Source organism: Prionailurus viverrinus, chromosome E3 (genome assembly GCF_022837055.1).
Source record: "Prionailurus viverrinus isolate Anna chromosome E3, UM_Priviv_1.0, whole genome shotgun sequence".
Lineage (NCBI taxonomy): Eukaryota > Metazoa > Chordata > Mammalia > Carnivora > Felidae > Prionailurus > Prionailurus viverrinus.
In genome coordinates, this window is record NC_062576.1 from 39,260,447 (window position 1) to 39,288,053 (window position 27,607).

General features: G+C 48.9%; 1 protein-coding gene and 1 long non-coding RNA gene across 5 annotated transcripts in view; one reads left to right on the forward strand and one right to left on the reverse strand.

The window, feature by feature from the left end:
* The window catches only part of LOC125154199 (uncharacterized), a 36,568-nt gene extending 8,975 nt beyond the window's left edge, over positions 1 to 27,593 (reverse strand). Inside the window, exons 1-4 of one of the 2 annotated variants that reach the window (XR_007147714.1) lie at positions 27,161 to 27,593; positions 13,791 to 13,947; positions 9,108 to 9,204; positions 7,568 to 8,589 (exon numbers count right to left, since the gene is read on the reverse strand). This is a non-coding gene — a long non-coding RNA (uncharacterized LOC125154199). Of the gene's footprint in view, positions 1 to 6,933; positions 8,590 to 9,107; positions 9,205 to 13,790; positions 13,948 to 27,160 lie in introns of those variants that run through there. The other variant, XR_007147713.1, reaches the window with a different exon arrangement.
* MEFV (MEFV innate immunity regulator, pyrin) lies at positions 9,213 to 23,605 on the forward strand. 3 transcript variants are annotated; one of them, XM_047838024.1, is made up of 10 exons: positions 9,213 to 9,681; positions 11,789 to 12,628; positions 14,217 to 14,623; positions 15,050 to 15,145; positions 18,510 to 18,740; positions 19,108 to 19,130; positions 21,003 to 21,118; positions 21,298 to 21,330; positions 21,681 to 21,713; positions 21,879 to 23,605. In XM_047838024.1, the coding sequence occupies exons 1-10, from the start codon at positions 9,255 to 9,257 to the stop codon at positions 22,430 to 22,432; spliced, it is 2,760 nt and encodes a 919-aa protein (XP_047693980.1). In that variant the 5' UTR covers positions 9,213 to 9,254; the 3' UTR covers positions 22,433 to 23,605. The 3 variants fall into 3 exon arrangements, with proteins under 3 accessions (XP_047693980.1, XP_047693981.1, XP_047693982.1); XM_047838025.1 differs by having other exon boundaries at positions 14,244 to 14,623; XM_047838026.1 differs by lacking the exon at positions 15,050 to 15,145.
* Positions 27,594 to 27,607: the final 14 nt, after the last annotated feature.

Here is a 27,607-nt window from a genome sequence, read left to right on the forward strand (position 1 = left end):
TCTGGATCCCCAGATTCTCAGTAATAGCAAGATCCCTCTATAATCTCCTGTTAGGGCCAGATCGAGAATGCCCTGTCTGGCAGAGGAGGCCAAAGCTGTCTTCCTAGAGATAAAGGCCGCCTTGGGGCAGGAACCAGCCCTTGGCCTGCCGAATATAGAAAAGCCTTTATTCTCTTTGTGCAAGAGAAGGAAAAGGTCATCCTCAGGGTTCTCACATAGACTGCTGGCCCTGTCGAAGAGGATGGACCCAGTGGCAGCGGATGGCCACTATGCCTTAGGGCACAAGCGGCCACGGTTCTGCTCATTAAGGAGGCAGAGAAACTCACCCTGGGACAAGAACTAAGGTTCCCCATGCTGTCACATCTCTCACACCTCTCCAACTCCCAGCTAGCACAATAGGAGGGGCTCCTCTGCAAGAATCCACGGGTCACTCTCAAAACAGTGTGGACGCTGAACTGCACAACTTTCCTACCTTCCAAGAAAGAGAAACCAGATCGTGACTGCTCTGAGGTGACCAAGAAAGTTTTCGCAAGCCGCCCGTATCTGCGTGACCAGGCCCTAGAGAACCCAGACCTCACCTTGTTCAGGGACGGTGGCAGTTTCATCACAGAGGGCGTTCGAAAGGCAGGGTATGCAGTGACATGCCTTAATCCAAGCCCTCACCATTAGCAAGGACAAGCGAGTCAACTGACTCCCGGTACACCTTTGCTACTGTACACACACACGGGGCAATCTACAAAGACAGGGGCCTCCTCACCACAGCGGAGAAGGCCATCAAAAACAAGGAGGAAATACTAAAGCTCCTCGAGGCCGTCTGGCTTCCAAAAGAAGTTACAGTTCTACCCTGCAAAGGACACCAGAAGGGAGACGACCCTACAGCACGAGGAAATCGTCTAGCAAAGGAGCCAAGGTGGCAGCTAATAAGGAGGTAGACACAGCTCCCTCCCTTATCCGCGCCGCGACCCCCACCAGGAGTTCAAAGAAGAAATTGTCCCCCGGTTCGGCCTGCCGGCCACAATCCACAGTGAAAATGGACCTGTGGACATTATACAAACTTTAACCAGCTCCCTCAAAGCTTTACAATGCTTACCGGCCTCAAAGCTCAGGGAAAGTAGGGCGAATGAATCTCACCCTCAAGGGAACCTTAGCCAAGTTCTGCCAGGAAACAGACCTCCCATGGCCGGACCTGTTGCCCCTGGCCCTCCTGCGTGTCCACTGCACACCAGGAACTCAAGGTTTCTCCCCTTTTGAACTAATATACGGAAGGCCCCCTCCATGTTAGGGAGCCTCCCAGAAAGGAAATAAGAAAACAACTTCAAGCATTAGGGGCCACCCTAAATGAGTTTCAACGATACCCTCGAGAAAGCACCAATCTCTTTAGGATCCCCTGTACATCACTTCTCACCGAGGGACTCACTCTAGGTCAAAGACTGGAAAAAAGATTCTCTCAAACCACAGTGGACTGGGCCTCATACTGTTATTCTGGCCACCCCCAGTGCCCTCAGGGTCACAGGTATCACTCCACGGGCCCACCACTCCAGAGTCAAGAGGACCAATCCTGAGGAGCCTCAGACTTGGAAGAATGACCCAAGTCCGATCTTCAGCCCTGCTCCAGCCACACCCTGGAAGCTGGCTGGTCTATGCCGGGCAGAAGCTTGAGGACTCACCAGTCCTGTATAATAAATAGACTGTTCTTACTCCTTGCCATCAGATTGGCAGAGGTTGCCCCAGAAAGCTGGGGAAACAGTGAGAGGTTCCTGTCCGCAATCACCTTCCTCTTATGGATAGGCTGTTTTCTTGGTATTGATTGCCTCTAATCTGGGCCCCACTGTGGAAGAATCTGGGGGGTTTAAAAGCTTAAATGTGGTGTAACCTCCTTCAGTCTGCTGGTTTGCCTGCGAGTAAGGTTGCCAGTGCCATTTGGGGGAAGTGTTTGCACTAAAATATGTGCCTCGAGCTTCAGGAAAAAGAGATTAAAAGATTCTCAAGATAAAAGTTGGTGCTTAGATTACCCTTCAGTCTTAAGGCTTGGGCTAAACGAGCAGTGTTACTACCCGTCCTCCTAGGGGCAGTGATAGCCACGGGGATAGGGACATAGGCTCTTGTGTGGGACTAACGAGTGGCCAACTCCCTAGTGTCCCTACAGAGCCAAATAAGTTCCCTGGCAGGAGTTGCCCTCCAGAACAGACGGGCACTTGACCTCCTCACTGCCAAGAAAAGGGGCACCTGCATCCTCCTCAGAGAAGAATGCTGTTACTTTATAAACCAGTCAGGAACAGTCACAACCAAAGTCAGGGAACTGAGAGAAAGGACCAGCCTGAAATAAATAAAGATGATGCCCTCGAATACGGCCTATGTCCGTTTAAAGGGGCATCAAAGGGGGGAATGATAGGGGGAAACCTGTTATAAGATGGCCAACAGGACTGATAGGGGAATTCCAGTCCCTGCCACAAAACTCCTGTTCCGGGTTTTTTTTTTCCCACCCCGCTTGCGGTGCTCAAACAGACTATGAGTTGTCCCCGCTGCTTAAGCTCAGGACTCAGACCTCTGGAGAATGATCTCCTCTGAGCCCACCAGTGTAAAATAAACCTCCTGCCTTCCAAGATCTCCCAGTGCCGCTTGGTTCTTCTGCTGGGTGATCCAGACCAGTTTCCGTAACAACACTACCATGCAGGTGACAGTCTGGTTGCGCTTAACCTGAGACTAGAAAGTAGTCTCGATGGGAAGGACTTAAACAAATAGAATGTTGGAACTAGAAATACAGATACACCTAATGGAGTGTTCCTCTCTCGATTCCACTGCAGTACATACGGATCAAAGACCTTTCTTGAAGGTGAAATATGTAAGACAATGAAAAAGTACGGGCGCTCTGACTGACGTGAGCATCTATGCCTAGAGGTCCCTACTAGGTTCCCCCAGGTGGACTTCAGGAACTCCATGAACCCCCTGAAATGACACACGAAACTGCAGGTGCTGGTGTTTTCCTGAACAAAACCATTATCTCTATGGCTCACAGCACTTCCCTACATTTTTCAAAATGAATGATATAGAAGGGTTTAAGAATCTCTACCCTAGGGGTCTTGCTGTTTGAAAACCAACAGAACGGCAGTGCTGGCGACGGGCTGAGTGACCCATTCCTTTCAATGCTCCCATCAGGACCAGAAACGACGGTTTTCTCCCCTCTCTGGAAGCCAGGAGACAAGGGCCAGGGGCAAGGGTGCCCCACGACCTGCCCGTCCTCGGCCGGGCACGGCCTGGGGTACACAGTGGGCACTCGGTAAATACTTGCCGTAAACACGAGTGAACGAGGTCTACAGGCTCTTACAGAGTGGAGGGCTGGAGGAAGCAAAGGCCGCGGCGCAGCCCCCGCGCACCCACGTCCTCCAGCCTCGGGCCACCGTGGACCGCGACCACTGCCACTTCTCGGCGTCGTGCAGGGGATACCAGCGGCGACCGCCGCGCCTCCTTGGCGCTAGGCGCGGGCCGCTTCGGGCAGACGCAGGTATAGGCTGCTGAGGCCGCCAATCCCGACCACGGCGCAGTGCCCCAGAGCCCCCTGGGAGACGTAGGCCCCGTGAGCCCGCCCACCCGCCCTCCGATTGGCTTTGCGTACCCCCGGAGCCCCCTGGGAGACGCAGTTTAGGGCACGCTGGCCCGGCGCGGGAGACCCAGGCCGTGACCGCGCGGCCCGCGGGGCGCCAACCCCCTGGGCGGGTCGCGTCTCCTCCCTCCCGCTCTCCCTCCCTCGGGCCGAGCCCTCGGGGCCACGGCGGAGACCGCGTGCGGTGTGGTTCTCGCTCCCAGCGCCTGGAGCCAACACTTCCCTTTTATCCTCGGGCTGCTCTTCCCGTAGACACACCCCGTGCTGCCCAAGCAGCCTCCCTTGGGAGCGATTCTCCCACGGGGTTGCTGCCGGGCGTGAGACCCGCGGAGCGGGGTCTTCCTGCCCCCACGCGCCGAAGTGAGTGCGGCCGCGGGAACCGCGCGCCGTGGGCGGAGGGGGTCTCGGAGGTGATGGCTGTTCGGGGACGGGGATCTTCCGTCCGCCCCTCGGGCGCCAACCACGACAAGCCCGGCGCTGAAGGAAGGTGATACTGACTCACGGTGCCAGGCTCTTTTGCATACATTATCTCGCTGAAATTCCCAAACCAGCCATTTCACTTAGAGGAGACCAGCTCAGAGAAGTCGAATAACTGGCCCCGGTCACACAGGTCCTAGATCTTGGAGTCCCGTTTTTTCCCCCACTACTTTGTGCACATTGGAGACTCAACAACAGTTTCAATACAAGGTGCTGAATGACCGAAGCACTCGGGGCAGCTTGGCCGCGGGGAGGGGGGTGGGGTGGGAGGCGGTAAGGAGACAGGGAGGTGGGAGTGAGGACAGGATAATGTAAACCAAACCTCAAAGGATGCCAAAGAAGGGAGAGCAGTTGCCTTCCAGGCAACTGGGTTTTTCTCTTCACTAACCTGTAAGCCTTTGACGGTCAGGGACTGTACGCGCACAGCCAGCCTCCTAGTAGGGTCCCTAAAAATATTGTCAGAACAATTTTTTTTCAATGTTTTAAATTGTAAAATGTTTAAGTACAAAAAAAAATTGTAAAGAATAAAATGAATACCCTCTTACCCTCTATATAGATTTAACAATCAGAATAAATAATGTATAGCACTTTGTACCTTATGAAGCTTCTTACTTGGCATTAACACATTGCAAATGAAACTCATTGGTGAACCAACCAAGGAACTATTCGACACCACAACTGCACAACATCCACAGTTCAAGGCCACCCACAGTAGCCTACCTTGGGGATCTGGCTTGCTCTCCGTTTCCATCCTGCTCGGGAGGTTGTAGGCGGCCAAAGAACTTGGTTTGTTCTCAGAAAGCACAGTTACAAATATGTGTCTCAATGGGAGGTTCATTGCCTGGAAATTCACTTTGAACTTGAGAAGTTAGCCTCTCAAAGTCTCAGATTTCTCCCTTAAAATTTAATAGACTGGAGTGTAGGGAGAGTTGGGTCACAATGGGATCTATTCAGCATCGTATTAACACAGGAACTCACTCTTCCATGATCCTGCCAATGGTTCGTTCTTTTTCTCAATAACAGATATGTACCACATTTAAATACCATAAACCTTTATCATGATGGTTGGGGGGGGGGGGACAGGACTGATACCCCCTTGAAGGCAAAGCTAATTATAAAATACTTTTTAAAAATGTTTTTAATGTTTATTTATTTTTTTTTTTAATTTTTTTTTTCAACGTTTATTTATTTTTGGGACAGAGAGAGACAGAGCATGAACGGGGGAGGGGCAGAGAGAGAGGGAGACACAGAATCGGAAACAGGCTCCAGGCTCTGAGCCATCAGCCCAGAGCCTGACGCGGGGCTTGAACTCCCGGACCGCGAGATCGTGACCTGGCTGAAGTCGGACGCTTAACCGACTGCGCCACCCAGGCGCCCCGTATTTTTGAGAGAGAGAAAGAGATGAAGTGCCAGTGGGGGAGGGGCAGAGAGAGAGAGGGAGGCACAAAATCGGAAGCAGGTTCCAAGCTGTCAGGGCAGAGCCCGATATGGGGCTCTAACTCATCAACTGTGAGATCATAACCTGAGCCTAAGATGGGTGCTTAACCGACTAAGCCACCCAGGTGGCCCTCAATCAAACACTGTTTTTTTGTTTTGTTTTAATTTTTTTTTACATTTATTTATTTTTGAGAAACAGAGTGAGACAAAGTGTGAGTGGGGGAGGGGCAGAGAGAGGAGACACAGAATCTGAAGCAGGCTCCAGGCTCTGAGCAAGCGGTCAGCACAGAGCCTGACGCGGTTCCCGAACCCACAAACTGTGAGATCATGACCTGAGCCGAAGTCGGATGCTCAACTGACTGAGCCACCCAGGTGCCCCCCCTCAATTAAACATTGTAAAGACATTCCAAGAGGGGCGCCTGGGTGGCTCAGTCAGTTGAGTATCTGACTTTGGCTCAGGTCACGATCCCATGGTTCCTGAGTTTGAGCCCTCTGTGGGCGGGCTATAATCTTCTTTGCACGTTTTTTCATTAAAAAAAAAAAAAATTACTGGAACCTCAAAAAATGGAAGCTTAGTGATCTTCTCTTGACCTAGAGGCCTCAATGTCATCAAAACACTACCTTATAAGTCCATGATCCAGAAATGCCCGTGTTGCGAAATTATCACTGCAATTGCAAAATATCCTGCTGTGGACTGGAAAGCCCAACTTCCTACCCAATCCTGCGTATGTATGTGAGCCTCAGCTCAAAGGAGTTTCCCGGCAAGGGGAGACAGGGCAGGTTGTTGTACTATTTGGTTTCTGTCTCGGCAGGGGGAGGCTGCCTGCAACATAGCTGTGTTACTGCCTTCTGGAAGCTTGTACAGGTCCTGGTCCCAGAGATGCGCAGTCAACACCCTTCTTGCCCAACCTGAGAATATCACACATCTAACATTTGCATCACACGTATGCATTTGGATCCGTCCATTTTTTTAGAGAGTATGTTGGGTTTGGGGTTATTTTTCTGAGGAGGATCCAGAAAACCAAAAGCACTGGATACTCTGTAAAAATATGAAGTACGAGGACTGACTGGACAATAAGAAAAATTCAACTAAGCAGAACTCAATCTAAGAATGATCCCAGGCTGGTCACACACTGGCAGGTGACACACGGTGCTGTTTGTCCTGCCAGGCATCAGAATGTTGTAACGGACCTGTGGTCAGAATGACCATTTTGAGCCTCCTTGGTCATCTGGAAAAAGTGACATTACTGGTTAGTGAGGAATAGTAAAATAATAAATTATTATCATGCACGGGGCGCCTGGGTGGCTCAGTCGGTTGAGCCTCCGACTTCGGCTCCGGTCATGATCTCACAGCTCGCGGGTTCGGGCCCTGTGTCGGGCTCTGTGCTGACAGAGCCTGGAGCGTGCTTCTGCTTCTGTGTCTCCCTCTCTCTCTGCCCCTAACCCACTCGCATTCTGTCTCCGTCTCTCTAAAAAATAAGCAATAAATACATACATATATACATACATACATACATACATACATAAATATCATGCAGATGGACAATATTGCAAAGTGGCTAAAAGAGGGAGTTTGAATCCTGGCTGAGTCACTGGGCAAGTCGCTAAACCACTAATCCTGGCTGTAAATGAGGATGATGAATCCTGCCCTAAGGGGTGCTGCAGAGATTCCAGGAGATCATGCGTAGAAAGCAAGCCGTGCCTGGTACAGAGCACGCACCGTTGGAGGGGAACTGTGTTACCAACCAAACATCTGTAAGCCGAAAATTTCATGACAAAGACAGAAAGTTTAAACCAGGATTTGCAAATGACAACGACGAAGTGACAGAAAAGTCACCACTTTGCATATACCATTGTAGCAAATGATTTAGGAAAGGATTGCCGCCAAATGCCAAAATCATGGGGTGAAAGACATTTCCACACACTCGGGCTACTTATTAATTACAAAGAAAAAATAGAGACATCCCGGGGATGCCTGCATGTACCCTCAGTCTAGTAACAAGGAGACACCCAGACAGATCTAAACTGAGGGACATTCTGCTTGGAATGCACTTTTCAAAAACATTGTCTTCACAGAACTTTAAGAGGTGGGTAAGTGTGAGAGTGTTCTAGATACAAGCAGGCTACAGAGATGTGACACCTAAAAGTGATGCAGGATCTCTGATTCAGCCCCGGATCAGGAAGGGGGAAGAGCTGTCAAGGACATTATCACCATGGCAACTGAAGAAATCTGATGATGGATTCATTAAACTATGATAATGATGTTAATTTTGCAGAGTGTGATGACTGTATTCTGAGTATTTAAAATATCCTTGGGGCGCCTGGGTGGCTCAGTCAGTTAAGCATCCGACTTCGGCTCAGGTCACGATCTTGGAGTTTGCGGGTTCGAGTCCCATGTTGGGCTCTGCGCTGACAGCTCAGAGCCTGGAGCCTCCTTTGGATTCTGTGTCTCCCTCTCTCTCTGCCCCTCCCCTGCTCATTCTCTCTCTCAAAAAATAAATAAACATTAAAATAAATAAAATAGTATCCTTATATCCTCGTTCTTAGTACTTAGGGTATCTGGTATTTGGAGTAATATCTGATAATGTTTGAGATTCATTACCGAATGGTTCAGAGGGGGAAAAAATGAAAAAAAAAGTTCATGCATGTGTGTATGTAAGAGAGAGAATCACCAAGTACTGTAAGATGTGAACAGTTGGTGAATCCAGGTAACTCTTCTCAACTTTTCCATAGGTTTGAAATTTTTCAAAACAAAAAGTTGGGGATAAAAATCAGAAAGACAGAAGGCAGAAAGACAAGCAGTTAACTGTGGCAGAAGTCAGCTCACCACACATACGACTTGCGTTAGCTCTGGAGCGACTTCTAGAACCCCACACTGGGCCATGAGCTGCAAAGGACACCTATGCCTTTTTCACCCTTCTTTCTCCAGCATCCTGGCATGGTGTCCAAAATATGTGTTTAGGGAACCTGGCTGGCTCAGTCCATACAGCATGTGACTTTTGATCGCCGGGTTCTGAGTTCAAGCGCCGGTTCAAGAGTTCTAAGTTCAGCTGAGTTCAAGTTGGATGTAGAGCCTACTTTAAAAAAAAAAAAAAACTTGTTACACAAATGTGCATGGACCAGCACCCTCCCTCGGGGGTATGCCCTCAGGAAGCCGGGGCAGAGTAGGAAACAAATCAGTTTGACATTTCCACGCAAGGTGTTTTGAGGCCTTCACGATGCTGAAAGTACCAGACAGCTGGACCTACACCAGCAAGGGTGACACCAGGGCTTGTGTCCTGGCAGTGCCCTTCTGGCTTCGCCTCCTTCTTGGTGAGGGAAGGGCAAAGCTTGTGGGGCTGCATTTGTTGATTCCATCCCCCTCCCCCCACATTTGCTCTGGAGAGTCAATAAAATCCCAGGAGTCTGCAGGAGAACAACTGGCCAAGGGGACAGACCCTTTTCCTCTTCAGCGTGGGACCAGGGCTTTGTTCCTATTCCCCACGCCCGCCCCCATATCCTGGGAGGAGAGAGGGAAGCATCTGAGTGCCTGCTCAGGATGAAGGCTCTGGAATCCGATCCCAGACCCCCTTCCACGCGCACACATATTTACCCGATGCTCTGCAGGCCGGTATGTGGAGGTGAGGGGTGGGACATCTGGAGGACCATGTGTCTGGAAAGGCGTTGTGCCCTCCCAGCCCTCTCCAAACCTGTCAGAAAGAGAACATGAGCCAGTGATGACACTGGGAACAAACAAACAATGACACTCACAGATCCATTTTCACCAGAGTGCAGAGTGTTTCCTGTGCCTTTTCCGTTATTTCACAACCTGTTTCTTTTTACTCACCCTCTGGGCTCCAGGACAGAAGCTGTTTCAGACATCTGGCTCCGGCCTCTCCTGGTCAACACCATGATCAAGACCCCTAGTGACCATCTGCTGCACTCCCTGGAGGGGCTGGTGCCCAACGACTTTGAGAGGTTCAAGTTTAAGCTCCAGAACACCAGCCTGGAGAAGGATCAATCCCGGATCCCCCGGGGCCAGCTCCAGAAAGCCAGGCCAGTGAGGCTGGCCACCCTGCTGATCACCCACTATGGGGAAGAGTGTGCCGTGCGGCTGACCCTGCAGGTCCTGAGGGCCATCAACCAGAACTTCCTGGCAGAGGAGCTCCACAAGGCAACTGACCCAGGTAAGCAGGTCCCATGCCCTTGCACCCTGCAGCACGACTTCGGGCTGTTCATGGGGTGGGGCGGAGGTGCCAGAAAGAACTTGGGTCTGGACCAGTGTGTTGTGACCTGAGGATTAGGGGTCCCGGGTTTCCCAATGACCGCAGTGACACTGGCCGAGCATTTCCTTTCTGCTGCTCAGGTCTTTGGAGCTGGGTGAGCATAGCCAAAGCTCCCAAAGGCTTAAAAAAAAAAAAAAAAAAAAAGACTGAGATTCTGACTGTGGGACAGAATCAGAAGAGGCAGGAGCTAGATGCCTGATCTTAGAGGATCCTGCACTTCCTAAGTGCTTAACGCTTGTGGACCGACAAGTATCTTGGGGAGAGGACCCACCTAATTTCTTTTGAGCTCTCTGACCCATTTCACAACGGTATTCTAAAATTCCCAATCCTTTTTCTTCCTTTCCTCCATCTTTTCTCTTCCCTTGTTTTCCTCCCTTCTGCCTCTTGTTGTTCTGCTCCTGTTTGGTTGTAAGTTTCTGATTTCATTACACTGTGATCGACGAATGTGACCTATTTGATGTTTGCTTTTAAAGATTTTTTGTGTGTGAGATTTGGGGGGAGAGCTAATACGTGTTCGGCTTAAAAAAATATTCTTTCTCGCTTCTCAGCCTTTTGGCTAAGATCAAGTGTAAAAAAATACTCTTTAGTGTTTGAGTATTTCTTCTACCTCCAGACTCCAAGGACACATTAGAAATGCTTTCCATGTGTGTTTTTTGAGGTAGAAATGTTTAAATAACATGGAACTTCTTGCTTTTGAAAGAGTGATGGATTAAACCATAATCGGAGTCTAGTGTCATTTGATGAGAATTTTTTTTTTTTTTTGGATGAGGAGAATTTGTAAGTTACTTTGTTATGTTTTAAAACCTGGTTATTAGCATCTTAGCATCTTCAGGGCTTTCCCCCCAGTTCTGGAGCCAGTTCCAAGAACTTACCATTTTCCTAGGAAGCAACATGTTTTTACAACAGCCAAGTGTTTTTGTTTTTTTTTTTTCAACGTTTATTTATTTTTGGGACAGAGAGAGACAGAGCATGAACGGGGGAGGGGCAGAGAGAGAGGGAGACACAGAATGGGAAGCAGGCTCCAGGCTCCGAGCCATCAGCCCAGAGCCCGACGCGGGGCTCGAACTCACGGACCGCGAGATCGTGACCTGGCTGAAGTCGGACGCTTAACCGACTGCGCCACCCAGGCGCCCCACAACAGCCAAGTGTTTTAAACCACTCTGAGGTCATTTCAATAAGAGCTTCTTCAAACGAAATATTAAGGTGCTAATTACAAAAAATCTTCATTTCTTTACTAGAGTAGTGGTTTTCAAGTTACATCCCAGGAAGATGTTTCAGGGATTCTTTGGAATGTCAGCAAATACTTAATTCAAATTTTATTAACTTTTCTAACTCACAAAACCAACAAATTCATGTTAACATGTGTCATTAGGGGCGCTTGACAAACACCTTAATACTTCTTTATTGAGGGATATTATAAGTGAGCTTTGTACATGTATAATCATGCACACACTTATACAAGTAAACTAGGGTTTTTATGTATTTTATGTATTAAGAATTCTGTGTAAGACTTTATATTGGATGTTCTCCTGTCAAAGACGTTTGAAAAGCACCATTTGGGAAATATGTAACAACTAATTAGCATTTTCTTATTTAATGGTAATTGACTGCTGTTGCCTAGAACGCTCTGAACTTCTGTAATTTTTTTTTAGACAGAGCACGAGTGGAGGAGGGGGAGAGAGGGAGAGAGAAAATCTTTTCAAAATTTATTTGTTTTTTAAAAAGATAGAACACACGTGGGGGAGGGGCAGAGAGAGAGAGAGAGACAGGGAGACACATATTCGGAAGCAGGCTCCAGGCTCGGAGCTGTCAGCAGAGCCCGACGCGGGGCTCGAACCTGTGAACCACGAGGTCACGACCCGAGCCGAAGTCGGACGCTTACCCGACTGAGCCGCCCCGGCGCCCCAAAACCTCTGTAATTAAGAGGATTCCCCTTCTCTCCCTTCTCCCAACCCCTGGCCCCGAGCACCACACATTTTCATGCCTTTGCATCTTGCTGTCTTTGCAGAGTCTCTGATACAAGAAAGTGGCGCAGACGGTTCAGCAATGTCTTGTTCCTCCGGGGAGAATAAGCCCAAAGGCCTGAGGATACCAGATGTCCTGGAAGGTGATAGGCAGCGGCAAAGTGGTGACGGGGCCCCCAGTCTGCCATCCAGCCAGCCTGAGGCTGGAAGGGGGACCCAGAAGAAGCCTCAGGGAAAACGGAGAGATCAGAAGACCTCCGAAGGCCTGGATATGCTGGGCAAGCCAGGGGCTAGGAACGCGACTCTGTCCTCCAGGAAATGCCCATTCCCTGGCAAGCTGCAGGGGGACAGGGGGATCGATCCCAGTGTCAGGCTACGCAGGAATGCCAGCTCTTTAGGAAGGCTCCAAGGACTGAACTATGGGTCGCTTACTGGGTCCCTAGGAAGGACAAAATCCAAAATAAATGAAGCACATTTACCTTCTGGACAGAAGCGCCCCAGAAGTCTTGAAATGACCATTTTTTCAGGAGAGAGAGAAGTCCCCAATCCAGAAACTCTTCTGTCTCAAGAGAAAATGAGAAGTGACAATCCAGACTCAGCGGCCACCCTCAGTGAAGTGGCCACTCTGAATGTAGGGGCTACTGTGACTCCAGAGAAAGGCTTTAGGAATCCAGAACATTCCATGAGCCTGAAAGGGGGAGCATTCAGGAATACACTTCCCAATGTAACATTGACTAGAGCAAAGACGACCTGGGAGCATCCAGAATCTACAGGACTTTCTAAGAAAAACGGAATTGCGGGTCAAGAACCCCCTGAGGCCTTGACAGAGGTGGTAGGCAGTGAGTTCCATGAGCCTTCAGATCCAGAAGTTCCTCCTTCTTCAGGTGAGAAAGGACCCCAAAACTCACAAGACCTGGCATCCTTAGAGATGGTGACCAGTGCAGGTGTTCCCGCACAAACCTCCTTTTATCCCCAGTGTATTTATGTCACCAGATGCCTGGATTTCCCCTGACATCCCCGACCCTTTGGGAATCTGAGGTAGGATGTGAATCCTGAGAAAATGCACGTATGCACATCTTCACAAAATGCTGCATCAAAGTTCAACTAGTCAGTTCTTAGACACCCTGAAGTCCTTTAGAATTCCGAGGGATTCATGGACTCCAGCTTGAGCATCTGGGAAAGACTGGGTAAAAATACCCGCTTCTCACAATGACCCCATGGCAGTATGTCACGGGGCTGAGATTCTGCCATTCACCCCTCTCTCTGGGCAGCAAGGAGAGCTGCTGGCTAAAATGCTAAATGTCTTTCACTTAGGAGGCAGAAATTAGGATTATGTTGGGTTGTGGGTGACAGAAATGCCAACGTAATGCTAACTGACACAAGCTACAAGTTTGTTTCTCTTTCATATACGTGACTCACAGGTGGTTCATAACAAGGAACCAGGCTCCTGCTGCTTTACTGTTCCACCAAGCTGGCTTTCAAGCTCATGGTCTCATTCCGAGCAGCAGGGTGGAAGGACAAAGGAGAAGAGTATCACTTAGGCAAGATTTCCAGAAGTTTCTAGAAGCTGCTCGTGATGCCTCCATTTATATCCCTTTGGCCAGAAAGCAGTCAAATAGCCACACCTAACAGCAAGGGAGGCTGAGAAATGTAGGGGTTTGGAGGGAGGTTGGGGGTGGGAAGCAGCCATCAGTTGATGGGAAGCAATCAATTCTATCACTAGGGAAGGAGGGGAAAATGGTTACCAGGCAGGCCTCCCACAGTCTGGCTTACAGACGTGATAGGAATTCCTGGGACCTTGTGAGAGGGGGTGGGAGGGGACTGATGGATTGAGTGTGTTTCTGTTTCTTGTACCTCCTGTCATTTCTGCCTCGTGAAGTTGTGCTGTGGTCCTGGGGCACAGCTGGTCGCAGCTGTTTGCCATCATGGTGGGTTAAGCCCTTCAGCCTTATAAAGTCAAATCCCTTTCTTTACTTCTGCTTAAGACTTCCTGAACTGGATGGGAGGAGAGGTCTTTCATTGAACACACACTTCTCAACTCCTTACCATGTGCCATCGACTCTCCTAGGGGTCAGGCTGCGAGTAAATCCACGTCCTCAGGGAGATCCCGCTCACATCTTGAGCAGCCTGGGTGGTTTTCAGCGGCAGAGCAAACACTGGTCAGAATGTCTCGCTGCCTTTATATCACCTGCCAGATCCGCGTCTGTGTGGGAAGAAGGCATAGAATTTATAACAAAAGACCCTTCTTTAGCATAAATACCCAAGGATTGCAAGTCTCAGGACTGCCCTGAGATCTAGCCCTTAGCCCTCAGTTCCAGTGGGTGGTTGACTGCCTTGCTGGAGCGAAGTCAGGGGAGGACAAGCTAGAAGCGGCCACAGTCTAACCAGGAACTCATGTGTCCCAGGCGTAGGCTTGCTCCCTCTGCTGTGCTTGGTAGCACCCCTGCATCACACCTTGGCTTTGTCACTCAGGAACTTCTTCCACTGCCGTGTCTCCAGGGAAGCCACGGGATGAGGCTGTGTATGTCCTTGGCCGTGCCCAGGAAGGAGACCCGGTTGGTGGCACGCATGTGCGCGATTCCTGCAGACGCTCCGTGGCTTCCAGGGATCCCAAGACCTCAGACAGCTGCTCAACTAGCTGGCTCCAGAGCCAGGCCCCACTCTTGGTAAAGAACTCAGGAGACTGCAAGCAGCAGGAGGGCCTGCATATGACCAGCTTGAGCCCCAAGGCCCTGCCACAGTGTGAGCGACATATGAGACAGGCCCAGTTGCTCTTCTGCGAGGACCACAGGGAGCCTATCTGCCTCATCTGCAGGCTGAGTCAAGAGCACCGAGGCCACCGGGTGCGCCCCATCGAGGAGGCTGCCCTGGAATATAAGGTAGGGCTCCCTGTTGTGGCCGGGGGTGGGGGGCTTTCTCTGCTGGTCACTGGGACGTGCCAGGGCAGCTTTATTTTCCCAACAACCCTGGGGGGGTGATGCATTAACCAGCATTCTTGGGTTGTAAATGACAAAACACAACACAAACCAAACCAGCAAGGAGGGAATTTAGTGGTTCATGTAGCTGAGATCCGAGGGCACTGGCTTCAGGCATCGCTGAATCCAGGTGCTCACAAGTCTTTATGAATCTCTCACCACTTCTTGGCTCTGCTTCCCTTATGAGATGGATTCATTCTTCCTCTTTCCTGGGCACCCTCCCTATGCTCTTGGCTGCAGCACCATCCGCCTTTCTCCCTACAGCAGATTTTTCCCTCTAGAGTTGGCACCAACTCCAAGTTTAAACTTCACAAAGTGCCCCTTTTCCAGGAGCAAATTCAAAAGCAGCTGGAGTATCTGAAGGACTTGAGAAAATCTGGGGAGGAGCAGAGATCTCAGGGGGATAAGAAGACCGCGGACTTCCTGGTAAGGCCAGGGGTGTTCTGTGGCCAGTCCTTGCCTGGATTCACCCCTACAGAAGGAGGGAGGGGACCAAGTATGAGCAGGGGGGTCCCCAAATTATGTTCTGGTTCATAGGGAAACAGAACTGATCACATATTTCGAACCACCTGCTTTTGGGGCTCCTGGGTAGCTCAGTCGGTTAAGCATCTGACTTTGGCTCAGGTCATAATCTCACGGTTCATGGGTTCGAGCCCTGCATCGGGCTCTGTGCTAACAGCTCAGAGCCTGGAGCCTGCTTCGGACTGTGTCTCCCTCTCTCTCTGCCCCTCCCCTGCTTGTGTGCACTCTCTCTCTCTCTCAAAAACAAATAAACATTAAAAAAAATAGAATCACCTGTTCTTGACGGGGCAAGGAGGTGACAGGAATCCAAGGATGAGCTTGCCCCTGGAGAGGGAGACCCACCTCCAGCAGGGAAGGGAATCTCCGAGGACCCTGTGTTTCTCATACTCGCCGCAAAATGGTTCAGCGAAACTAACACCAGTGGCTGTTGCTGAGGGATGGGATTGAGGAAATGGGAGGTGATACTTTTCCATTTTGTTTTATTTTTTTAAATCTTATTTATTTATTTTGAGGGGGGAGGGGCAGAGAGGGGGGTAGAGAGAGAATCCCAAGCGGGCTCCAACCTGTCAGCGGGGGGCCCCACTCAGGGCTCAATCTCACGAACCGTGAATTCATGACCTGAGCCAAAATCAAGAGTCAGATGCTTAACCAACTGAGCCACCCAGGTGCCCCAAGACTTTTCCATTTTAAATTTTTTTTTTCAACATTTTTATTTATTTTTGGGACAGAGAGAGACAGAGCATGAACGGGGGAGGGGCAGAGAGAGAGGGAGACACAGAATCGGAAACAGGCTCCAGGCTCTGAGCCATCAGCCCAGAGCCTGACGCGGGGCTCGAACTCACGGACCGCGAGATCGTGACCTGGCTGAAGTCGGACGCTTAACTGACTGCGCCACCCAGGCGCCCCAAGACTTTTCCATTTTAAATAGTCCTCCTCATCGTTTTTATAATTGTTGCCCATTTTATTTTTTTTACAAACACCATATTGATTTTTAAAATTCAAATGGTTAAAGTCGACATTTTCTTTAAAACTGTCACTTTGTGGTGCCACGTATTTCAATAAATACACTTGTGGGCCTTCCTCTTTGGAACTTGGACACATAAGTTGCTTCCTTTTCCCTGCAAGCGAATTTGCCTCCCCCAATGAGCCTTAATTTGCCTGACGCATTTCTGTTGCCTGGACACCATCTCCTACCACACCACAATGGGGAACAGGCAAAGATAACAAAGGGCAGGAATGGGGACAGGCAATGGCATTGGCCCAGGTGTCTGACTTTTGGGAAACTCATGAAGTGTAATAAAAGAAAACCCTATAATCCTAAGTGGCTCGGAACGTGTGGGTGAAGGAGAGGTCAGGGATGCCCCTGTCATGAAGGTGAGGCAGAGCCTGGGTCGCAGGGAAACTCAGGTGGACAAGAAGGTCTGCCCTTCCCTTAAGACACTCACAATGACATGAGCCCCTGTAGAAAGGAGATGTTGTTTTCCCCTTCTGTTCTTCTTCCTTCTTTCAACAGTCAAAAAAAATTATTTTGTTTCATCATATGGAAGGGGGAAGGGGAAGCTCTTTTTTATAGCACAATGCCAGCTAAAACAAATATAGAAGAATAACTGAATTAGAAATTTTCCAGGGGCACGTGGGTGGCTCAGTCAGTTGAGCGTCTGACTTCGGCTCAAGTCATGATCTCACAGTTCATGAGTTCGAGCTCCACATCAGGCTCGCTGCAATCAGCGTAGAGCCCACTTCAGATCCTCTGTCCCCCCCCCCCCCCGCCCCCGTCTCTCTCTCCCCTCCCCCACACCCTCTCTCTCAAAAATAAACAATAAAAAACAAAACATTTCCATTATATGAGCACCAGTATAAGAATTGACACCAACAGGGATCATCAACAGATGCTAAAATTTTCAGCAGGAGATAGTAAGAGAACTGGATACTGACTCCTCCAATTACTTGATAATTATAAAGGAAATAATGTATATTTACAGTGGAGAGATGTGATAGACCCCTCCTCAACCAAGTGACCGATCTCAGTCTCACAATAATAGTGAGGGACAAAGTGGACACTCTGCCTCCCCGTGCCATGTGCTAGGGAAGCCAGAGCACTAAGTATATGGTATTCTTGTCCACGACATGTAGCCGAATTTAATCATGGGCAAAACTATCAAACAATTTTAGAACAGTAAACATGACAACTGGCCTGTCCTCTTTAAGAAAGAAAAAAGCCAGTGTTGCTACCATCAACAACCACCACCAAAGGTAAGGAGACATTTTTGGTTCAAAAGGACCAACTATGCTTTTGAGCCAAAAATGAAATGACTTTTTTTTAAAGTCCAGATCCTAGAGGATCCGAAGGGGCTTCTCTCTCCATGGAGGAAGGGGAAGGTGCCCTAGAGCCACTTCATCTCTCTGCAGGAACTCTCTAGTGATGAGGAGAAAGAGGGTGGTAGAATATGGACCAAGGGCTGACCTCTGTGCAATGGTAGTGGAGGTCAAGTTCACTTCACATGAATGGACGACGGCCTCCATTCAGAGCCACACTGAAGACCTTCTACATGCCAACACTTTGACAGGGAGTGAGGTCTCCCTCCTGGACGATTTGGTAGTTATAACCTCATCCATTTATGACCCCAGGGAGAGGCCATCCGCACACTGGCTTTCAAGGAAGAAAGAAGGTGATACCGGGTATCTTAGTGTCCTGTGGCTGCCGTAACCAAGTGCCACGGACAGAATGGCTTAAACCACAGAAATATATTCTCTACAGTTCTAGAGGCCAGAAGTCCAGCATCAAGTTGCTGGCAGGATTGGTTCCTTCTGAAGGTTTTGAGGGAAAGACACATCCCGGGATTCTCCCCTCAGCTTGTTCACCTTCTGCCTACGTTTCTTCACATGGCGTTCTCCCCGTGTGTCTGTGTCCCAACTTCCCCACTGCAGGATGACCTCATCTTAACTAATTGCATCTGCAATGACGCTGTTTCCACACAAGATCATATTCTTTACGTAGTAGAGGTTGGGATTTCAACATAGGTATTTGAGGGAATACAAATCAACCCATGATACTAGCTTTCAGGGCATTTTACGAGAGCCAGCCCCTGCCACTCTCAGTCTGTTCTGGAAGGTTCTGTCCATTTTGCCTCCTGCTCTGAAATGCAGGCCTCCAAGAAGCTGAGGAAGCCTGCCTCTTATCCATCGCCAGGAGGTGGGCTTCTGGGGATTCTCTGGGCACACACATCCAGCACACTGCACAGACCCCCTACACCTTTCTGTTCCCCAGAAACAAATCGAAACCCGGAAGCAGAGAATCCGGCACCAGTTGAAGCAGCTGTACCATTTTCTGGAAGAGCAAGAGAAGTTCTTCATGGCCTCCCTAGAGGAGCTGGGCCAGACCCTTGGCCACGTCAGGGAGTCATACAGCACCCGAGCGTCCAGAGACATCGCCCTTCTCAATGAGCTGATTGAGGAGATGGAGGTCAAACAGAGCCAGCCAGAATGGGAGCTCATGCAGGTGAGTGTGGTTGGACCCGGCCTTCCCCTGCCCGCTGTGCCCAGCAGGACGACATGGGCTCCCGGCACTGCAATAGTTCTACCCAAGTCAGTACAGGACGAGAGTCTTACGCCCAGATCCCCTTGATGAGCTCTCAAGAGCCCAGGGTGTCCCAGCATTCAAGGGATCCCCTGGCATCTCCGAGAAGAGAAAAGCAGGGCTTGGGTGTGGTTCTGCTGCAAGCCCCACTGGGCGATGAGAATTAGAACTGGGGAGAGGTGCCCACTTTTACTGATACCCTGGGGCTGAGAGATCAGGAGGAAGGGCCAGGAGTCAGCACAGCCCCTAGGAGACCGGTAATGGAGAGCTTCCCTCTTTTCTCTCCTAGGACATCGGAGTCACCCTGCACAGGTACCGAGAGGCTCCCTCCTGTTTCCTTGGGTGTGCTACAGGAAGCAGTTGGGGAGGCATTCCTAGGAGGGAGATGCTCCCAACCCCGGCTCTGTGACTCCTCCTGGGCTTCTCCCATCTCCTGCAGCTTGCAAAGGCCTTTTTGGATTTGTGTAGGGAAAATGGGAGTGTGATCAGGAGGAAGAGCACGGGCTGAAGACCGGAAGGAACAAACACAGCCTGTGGTGCTAACGGTGGTTCCTAAGAAACCTCCCTAAAGGCGAACTGCCTCACGAAAACTGTTCCTGCAGAAGTGCCTCCCTCCCTGAGCCCACAAGTGCTTATGGGGAGGGAAACCCCTGCTAAGGGTGGATATGCTAGGCCCAGCCCACAGGGGAAGGAAGAGAAAAGGAGAGAGGACGACAGGGGAGGGAAGAGAAAGGGAGAGAGGATGCTAGATGTTACAGTCATTCTGGGAGCTTAACAAAAGCCTGACATCCAGGCCCTGGCACACAAATTCAACCCAAATCTCCAAGAGTCTGACCCTGGCATCATTTTTCTTGTCCTTTCCCCGGTTTTTTTTTTTTTTTTTTTTTGGTGGTAAAACATATCTTACATGAAATTTACCACTTTAACCATTTTTAGATGTACAGTTTAGTGGCATTAAGTGCATTCGTATTATCATGCAACCGACACCACCATCGTCTCCAGAACTTTTTCATCATCCCAAATGGAAACTTCATACTATTAAACCTTAACTCCCCACTGCCCCCTCACCCAACCCCTGGCAACCACCAATCTACTTTCTGTCTTTGTGAATTCGACTACTTGAACTGCTTCAGAGAAGTAGAATCATTCCGTATTTGTGCTGTTGTGCCTGGCTTATCTCACTCAGCGTAATGTCTTCATTATAGGATGTATCCGAATTTGGTTCATTTTTTTAGGCTGAGAAATACTCCATTGTATGTCGACACCAATATTGTTTATCCTTTCATCCATCAGTGGACACTTGGATTGCTCCCACCTTACAGCTATTGTGAATGATGCTGCTACAAATACATCTGTTTGAGTCTCTGCTTTCAATTCTTTGGGACTTCTACCCAAAAGTAGAATTGATGTGTCATATAGTAATTCTATGTTTGGTTTTTTGAGGAACCATTATACTATTTCCCACCATGTCTGCACCATTTTACGTTCCTACCACCAATGCACAAGGGTCCCAATTTTTCCAGGTCCTTGCTAATACTTGTGATTTTGATTTTTTTCAAAATAATAATAGCCATTCTAATGAGTCATATCTCATTGTGGCTCTTTGTTCTTCTTATCATTTCTATTTCAACAGCAAAAGACCGAAGAAGTGTAATTAATTTGACCTAGCTAATTCTGGGCTGAACATTTCAATATCAGCACCATTTTCAGGCCACTATTAAAATTGATTGTGGTTTTGATATCAGCGTTTTTTAAAACCCCCTAGGTCATGCCAATCTGTGGCCAAAGTTGAGGACCAGTGTTTAAAACTCAAAGTCCAGAGAAGACTTTCTTGGCAAAACCCAGGCAGACTGGGTGTGCCCTGTGGAGGTTGCACCTTACTTCCAGCTCATGGGAACTACCCCTAGGCTCCTGCCTTCTCTGGCCAACAGTCTTTTTTTAATTTCAGAGAAAGAGAGAGTGCTCGTGAGGGACGGGCAGAGAGAGAGAGAGAGAGAGAGAGAGAGAGAGAGAGAGAGAGAGAGAAATCTTAAGCAAATTCCAAGCTCATTGTAGAGCCTGACTCGGGGCTCAATCCCACGACCCTGGGACCATGATCCCAAGATCATGACCTGAGCCAAAATCAAGAGCCAGACGCTCAACCAACTGAGCCACCCAGGCACCCCAACAATCTTTTGTCTCTAGGGCCAAGATGGTGACTGTCCCTAAGCCATGGGCCACTCCTCCAGAGGTGGAAAAAAAGATGCACTTGTTCTACCAGAAATCAGAGTTTGTGGAGAAGAGCATGAAGTACTTCTCGGGTAGGTGGGCTAGGAAGAAAATGGGAGGTACCTGCTGACTTCCTCCCTGAGATCCACATAGCCCAGAAGCCCCTGGCATCTCTTCCCCATCGCCCACGGCCATTCTGACGCCACCTTCAGCCTCTTCCGGATCTGTCCCTAGCCACGGAACCTAACTCAACCTCCCTTTCTTCTTTTAGAAATTCTACATTCAGAAATGGACACCATCAATGGTGAGTATAGTGGTGGTATAATGTGCTTGCCAGGGGCTACTGTGATATTCCCTACGCTTGACTTCTGGGCATTATTTAGAAGAGAGAGAAACACGCGTATCAAAGGCAGAAGAAAGCCCTCATAGGCTCTGTACTGGACTTGTTGGTCGGGTCGTCTCATCAGACCACAGAGTCTCCAAGGCAGACCCTGGGGTCTGGGAGGAATGGGGTTAATCCAAGCAAAGGAAGCAAGGTCCTGAGCTGGGATGGGGGTCCTTGTCTGTCCTGGTTGCAGTGACCAGAGTAGATTTAGCCTCTCTGAATTGGGATGCTCAGGGTTCCCCCCTCTCCCATTTTGTTTTTCTCTATAGTTCCAGAACTCATTTGCGCTCAGACACATGCCGGTAAGTGCCCAGACCAAGGCAAGTGGCCTTCACCTGCTGGGTCCCCGTGCTGACCTCCACTGAATTCTAGAAGAATGTCCCTTTGCATGTTTCCTGGAGGTGGGGAGGACCCTGTGGGGATGTTGCCCATGGACCCCCAGCTAGGTATTCTAATTCTCTCTGCAGTTAATGTGATTCTGGACACAGAAACTGCCCACCCCAATCTCATCTTCTCTAATGACCTGAAAAGCGTGAGACTTGGAAACAAGTGGGATCGTCTGCCTGACAGTCCAGAAAGATTCGACAGTTGCATCATTGCCCTAGGCCTTCCAAGCTTCCTCTCTGGCCGCCATTATTGGGAAGTGGAGGTAGGAAACAAGACAGGGTGGATCCTGGGTATCTGCAAGGCATCCATGAGCAGGAAGGGGAACATGACTCTGTCACCTGACAATGGCTATTGGGTGGTGATGATGACAAAGCGAAGCGAATTCCAGGTGTCCACCATTCCCCCAACGCGCCTGCAGATGACGGAACCCCCCAGACGTGTCGGCATCTTCCTTGATTACACCACCGGGGACATTTCCTTTTACAATGTAACAAACAAATCCGTTATCTACACATTCACCAGCTTCTCTTGCTCTGGGCCCCTTCAGCCTATCTTCAGCCCTGGAACACATGATGGAGGGAAGAACACGGATCCTCTGATCATCTGTCCAGTGGGTGGCCAGGGGCCTCCCTGAATGCCCAACACTTTGCATCTCTCTTCTGGCTCCCAGCCTTGTATCTTGAATCCGTATACTCAACTGTCATTATCGAACACTTACTGGGTTTCAGCTGCTGTGGGTAATATATTGAATAAGAGAATAGCGTCTATGTCCAAAATGCCTATGGGATGGTTGCAGAAATAAGCTAGGTACACAAATATTGGTAAAACAAGGGTGAAGAGAGCACATGTACTGATGATACCTCAAAGGAGGAAGTACATGGCTGTTGCTTAATAAAGCCTTGTATGAATTAGCACCCTAAGATGCCCCCGAGACAGAGACCTCACCCTCAGGTTCCCTCAGAACTCTATGGCAAAGATGTGTCCCTTCATTCCATCCGCCTCTTTTCTTGAGGACTTGGAAAGCTGAAAAATCAATCAAGCAGACTGGGCCTCATAAATAAACCGATTCGAAAATTTGGTCATAATTGCACTCGGTTTGCACTCAATTTGTTGTCACTTAGTCGATCACTGTGAGATCCCACTTCCCTACTGAACACCATGAGAAAGACGGAGCTGCTCGAGTGGGAAAAGAGACACACGTTTCAAGTGTCAGCTTTTTAAAAAAATCTGTCCTGATCCATGGAGAATCTGTGGAATATTGGGTGTTCTAGTTCAGGTACTCCCTCTGCCATCCCCCATTTAAAGAGATGCAAAGAAAAAGGATGTAAGAGGGAGGGAGAAAAGAATCAAAAGAATATTAGACTCTAAACCTCTCCTACTCCGACTCATCTTTCCATTTTCACGCTAGAACCTAGACTGGACTCAAGTTCTCCACAGTTGTGGCCAGAACATGAAACAAGGCCTTGGTTCCTTCCTGGAGTTTGGTTCTATGCACACAATTGATACTCCAACACAGTTCATGTGTTCTATTTGCTTAGCTGTTCCCAATTTCCCCTTGATGAAACCTTTCCGTGAACATCTTCCTGTATTTTCTCCACCACCTCCCCGTACATATATATTTTCTCCTGTTATTCATAAAATGGCTTCAGAATGTGAACTATTTGATGACACTTGTTACAGCTGGCCATACAACCCTTCAGAAAGATTAAATAATGTTTCACGCCCAAAGTAATGTTTGTCATTTAAGCATTTTTTTTTTGCGAACTCCGTAGAGATGTAATGGGGTTTTACCTATGTATTATTATGTATTACCTATGTATTATTAATGTATTTATTTCATTTATTTCATCACCTGTTAGTGAGGCTGTGAATTTTCCATATGAACTCCTACTTTTCACTTCATTCTACAGGAACAGCACAGTTCCTTTAACTACTTGCTATGTAGAATCTAGATAGGGAACTCAGCTGTCTGTAGTTCCATAAATATTTTTATGGAACTACATAAATATTTTAGGTACTAAACATTTGTATTTGTAAGATGAAAATTTCCCTTTTTTTTTTTCATTGAGATAGAATTCACATACCATAAAATCCACCCTTTCAAAGTGTATATTAAGGGGCACTTAGGCATGCAACTTCGGCTCAGGTCAAGATCTCACGGCTTGTGAGTTCGAGCCCCGCGTCGGGCTCTGTGCTGACAGCTCGGAGCCTGGAGCCTGCTTCGGATTCTGTGTCTCCCTCTCTCTGCCCGTCCCCTGCTTGCACTCTGTCTCCCCCTCTTAAAAATAAGCATCAAAGTATGTATTAAGCGGGTTTTAGTATATTCACAATATGTACAAACATCAGCACTAAAGCCAGAATATTTTCATCACCCCCAAAACAAGCCCTACATCCACTGGCAGTCACTTGCCATTCTGTCCTATCCCCAGCCCCCGGCAACCACTACCCACTTTTTGTCTCTGTGGATTTGCCCGTTCTGGACACTTCATGCCAGTAGAATCATACAATATGCAGGATTCTATGACTGGGTTCTTTCGCTTGGCATGTTTTCTAGGCCCATCCATGTTAAATGATGCGTTAGTAGTTCATTCCTCTTTTTATTGCTGAAAAATAATCCATTGTAGGGACATACTACATCTTGTTTAGCCACTCATCAGTTAATAGACATCTGGATTGTTTCTTTTCAGCCGTTATGAATAATGCTGCTATTCCCATACAAGTTTTTGTATGGAAATATGTTTTCATTTCTCTTGAGCTTATACCTAAGAATGGAATTGCTGGGCCATGGTAATTCTGTGATATCATTCTGCGAGACTGACAAACTATTTCCAAAGTGCCTAAGCTTCTTTTCAAATATTAATGGCCATTTACTTTTCGTGACTTCATAGCCTTTGCCTTTTGTCTTTTATCAGTTGGCAGGAGTTCTTTGTATGTTGGGAATGTCTAATTCTTTATCTGGTCTTTCTTTTACAATTGCTTCCCAGTCTATTCATTATTTGACTTTATTAATACTGTTTTTTAAAGTTTTTTTTTTTAATGTTTATTCATTTTTGAGAGACAAAGAGAGACAGAGCATGAGCAGGGAAGGGGCAGAGAGAAGGAGACATAGAGTCTGAAACAGGATCCAGGCTCTGAGCTGTCAGCACAGAGCCTGATGCGGGGCTAGAAGTCACAAACTGCGAGGGCCTGACCTGAGCCGAAGTCGGATGCTCAACCGACTGAGCCACCCAAGCGCCCCCAAAGTTTTTGTAAAATACAGTTACACAGGATTATATTTTACTTTAAGGCATTTCAGTTTCTTGTTTTGCGTCTACATTAACGTTCTTTTGTGTTCTTTTACTGGTTATTAAATTCCATTTTTTTGTGTACAGTATAAGGAAATGAGCCTCACTTTCTTTCCAGAAGAAGAGACAATTTTTGCTTAGCATCATCTATTTTACGCTAAGTTGAAATGCTACCCTTCATACAGGTTCACAGACATTCAGGTCAATTTTGGTATTTACTATTCTTTTCTACTGTTCTATTTATTGACTCCTAGTTCAAATCATACTGATATTATTTATTTTGAGAGAGAGACAGAGAGAGAGAAGGAACGTGAAGGAGGAGCAGAGAGGCAAGTAAAGAGAGAATCCCAAGCAAGCTCTGCACCGTCAGCATGGAATCTGATGTGGGACTCAAACTCACTAACCATGGGATCATGACCTGCATACTTTTTTTTTTTTTTTTTTTGAGGGGGGAGGTGACAGAGAGTGCAAGCACACAGGAGGGGCAGAGAGGGAATCCCAAGCAGGCTCCGAGCTGTCAGCGTGGAGCTAGATGCAGGGATGGAACCCACGAACCACAAGATCATGACCTGAGCTGAAATCAAGAGTCCCCCACTTAACTCACTGAGCCACTCAGGCCCCACCAGCACCCTTTTTTTTTTTTTTTAGTTTATTTATTAGAAAGCACACGCCTGAGCAAGGGAGGGGCAGAGAGAGAGGGAGAGAGAATCCCAAGCAGGTTCCATAATGTCAGCACATAGCCCAACACAGAGCTCTGCCTCACCAACTGTGAAATTATGACCTGATCCCAAATAAAGAATTAACCGACTAAGCCACTCAGGTGCCCCCAAACCATACTGCTTTGCTTGAAGCAATTTTTGTTGCTGTTTGCTTTGTTTTGTGTTTGATGCCTGGAAAGCAAGTATTCTTTATTTTTACAAAAACTTGTGGTAGGGGCGCCTGGGTGGCGCAGTCGGTTAAGCGTCCGACTTCAGCCAGGTCACGATCTCGCGGTCCGGGAGTTCGAGCCCCGCGTCGGGCTCTGGGCTGATGGCTCGGAGCCTGCAGCCTGTTTCCGACTCTGTGTCTCCCTCTCTCTCTGCCCCTCCCCCGTTCATGCTCCGTCTCTGTCCCCAAAATAAATAAACGTTGACAAAAAAATTTAAAAAAAGAAAAAAACTTGTGGTAGAACACAGTTTTGACACTACTCTGTAACATATTAAAAAAATTTTTTTTAACGTTTATTTATTTTTGAGAGACAGAGCACGGGTAGCAGAGGAGCAGAGAAAGAGACGGAGAATCTGAAGCAGGATCCCGGCTCCGCACTGACAGGCTGACAGCAGTGAGCCTGATGTGGGGCGTGAACTCCCAAACGGAGGGATCGCGACCCGAAGTAGGACGCTTAATCGACTGAGCTACCCAGGCGCCCCTTCTGTAACATTTTTTAAAAAATTTTTTTTCAACGTTTTTATTTATTTTTGGGACAGAGAGAGACAGGGCATGAACGGGCGAGGGGCAGAGAGAGAGGGAGACACAGAATCGGAAACAGGCTCCAGGCTCTGAGCCATCAGCCCAGAGCCTGACGCGGGGCTCGAACTCCCGGACCGCGAGATGGTGACCTGGCTGAAGTCGGACGCTTAACCGACTGCGCCACCCAGGCGCCCCATCTGTAACATATTTTAAACCATGGCTAAGTGAGTCACCTACAGTCAAGGTTAAGAAAAAAAAATTTTTTTATTTTTACTTGTGTCATCCAGCCGGAGGCTGGTGTTGCTCAGAGGAATAAGGCAATCCCTGCCCCGAGGTTGTCACAACCCTGAGCAGTGCCTCACTGGGGAATAAACCGAGTACAGGCACAACGCAAGGAGAAAGGATGCTGAGGCCTCCGTGAGAGGCTGAGCACGGAAACGAAGGCGACTGGAGAAGGACCACTAGGATTTCTCTGAAAACAAGATGACCCGTTCAGAACGCACAGTAGAAGCTGGCAAGCAGGGAAAGGGAGGGTCGCCCGGCTCTGACCTACGGGCCGCCCCCGTCAGGAGGGACAGCTGTGACAGGACCCGGAACCCGGTAAAGACCTCGACCCACCACCCACTCACCGCCTCTGCAGTCCTTTGACCCACACTGGACGCCCTGGAGGAAACAGCCGCCGCCTCGCGCAGATCTTCCGGTCCGAGAGACAGCCCACATCCGGCCGAGCCGCAGGGGTGGCGTGTGGGTGGGATGGGAGTGGGGCTGCCCCGTCGCAACCGCCGGGCCTGGCGGTCACCCGTTGGCTACTTGGAGCCGAACTACATTTCCCAGCAGGTCATGGAGCTACACCGCCAGTACCTGGAGAGGTGCCAGTCCGTCATGGAGGCCTGGGGCCAGCTTTCTGCCTTTCGTCTCCCAAACAGGGCCCCAGACACAGCGGCTGCCGCCAGCCTAACCTCCCTCTGTCGCTGAGAGGTCTGTCGCCGGCCTCGAGCCTCGCCTTCACAAGCGCAGACTGCTCGCTCCGAGCGGGGAGACCAGGCTTCCGCACCGGAAGCGAAGTACCGGTCGTG

Bases quoted from the DNA above. Each gene is read 5' to 3' on its own strand.
- MEFV (XM_047838024.1), top strand. From the start codon at position 9,255: ATGACACTCACAGATCCATTTTCACCAGAGTGCAGAGTGTTTCCTGTG. The intron at 12,629-14,216 runs GTGAGAAAGGAC...TTTGTCACTCAG, and splicing joins AGAAGTTCCTCCTTCTTCAG to GAACTTCTTCCACTGCCGTG. The intron at 18,741-19,107 runs GTGAGTGTGGTT...TTTCTCTCCTAG, and splicing joins CAGAATGGGAGCTCATGCAG to GACATCGGAGTCACCCTGCA.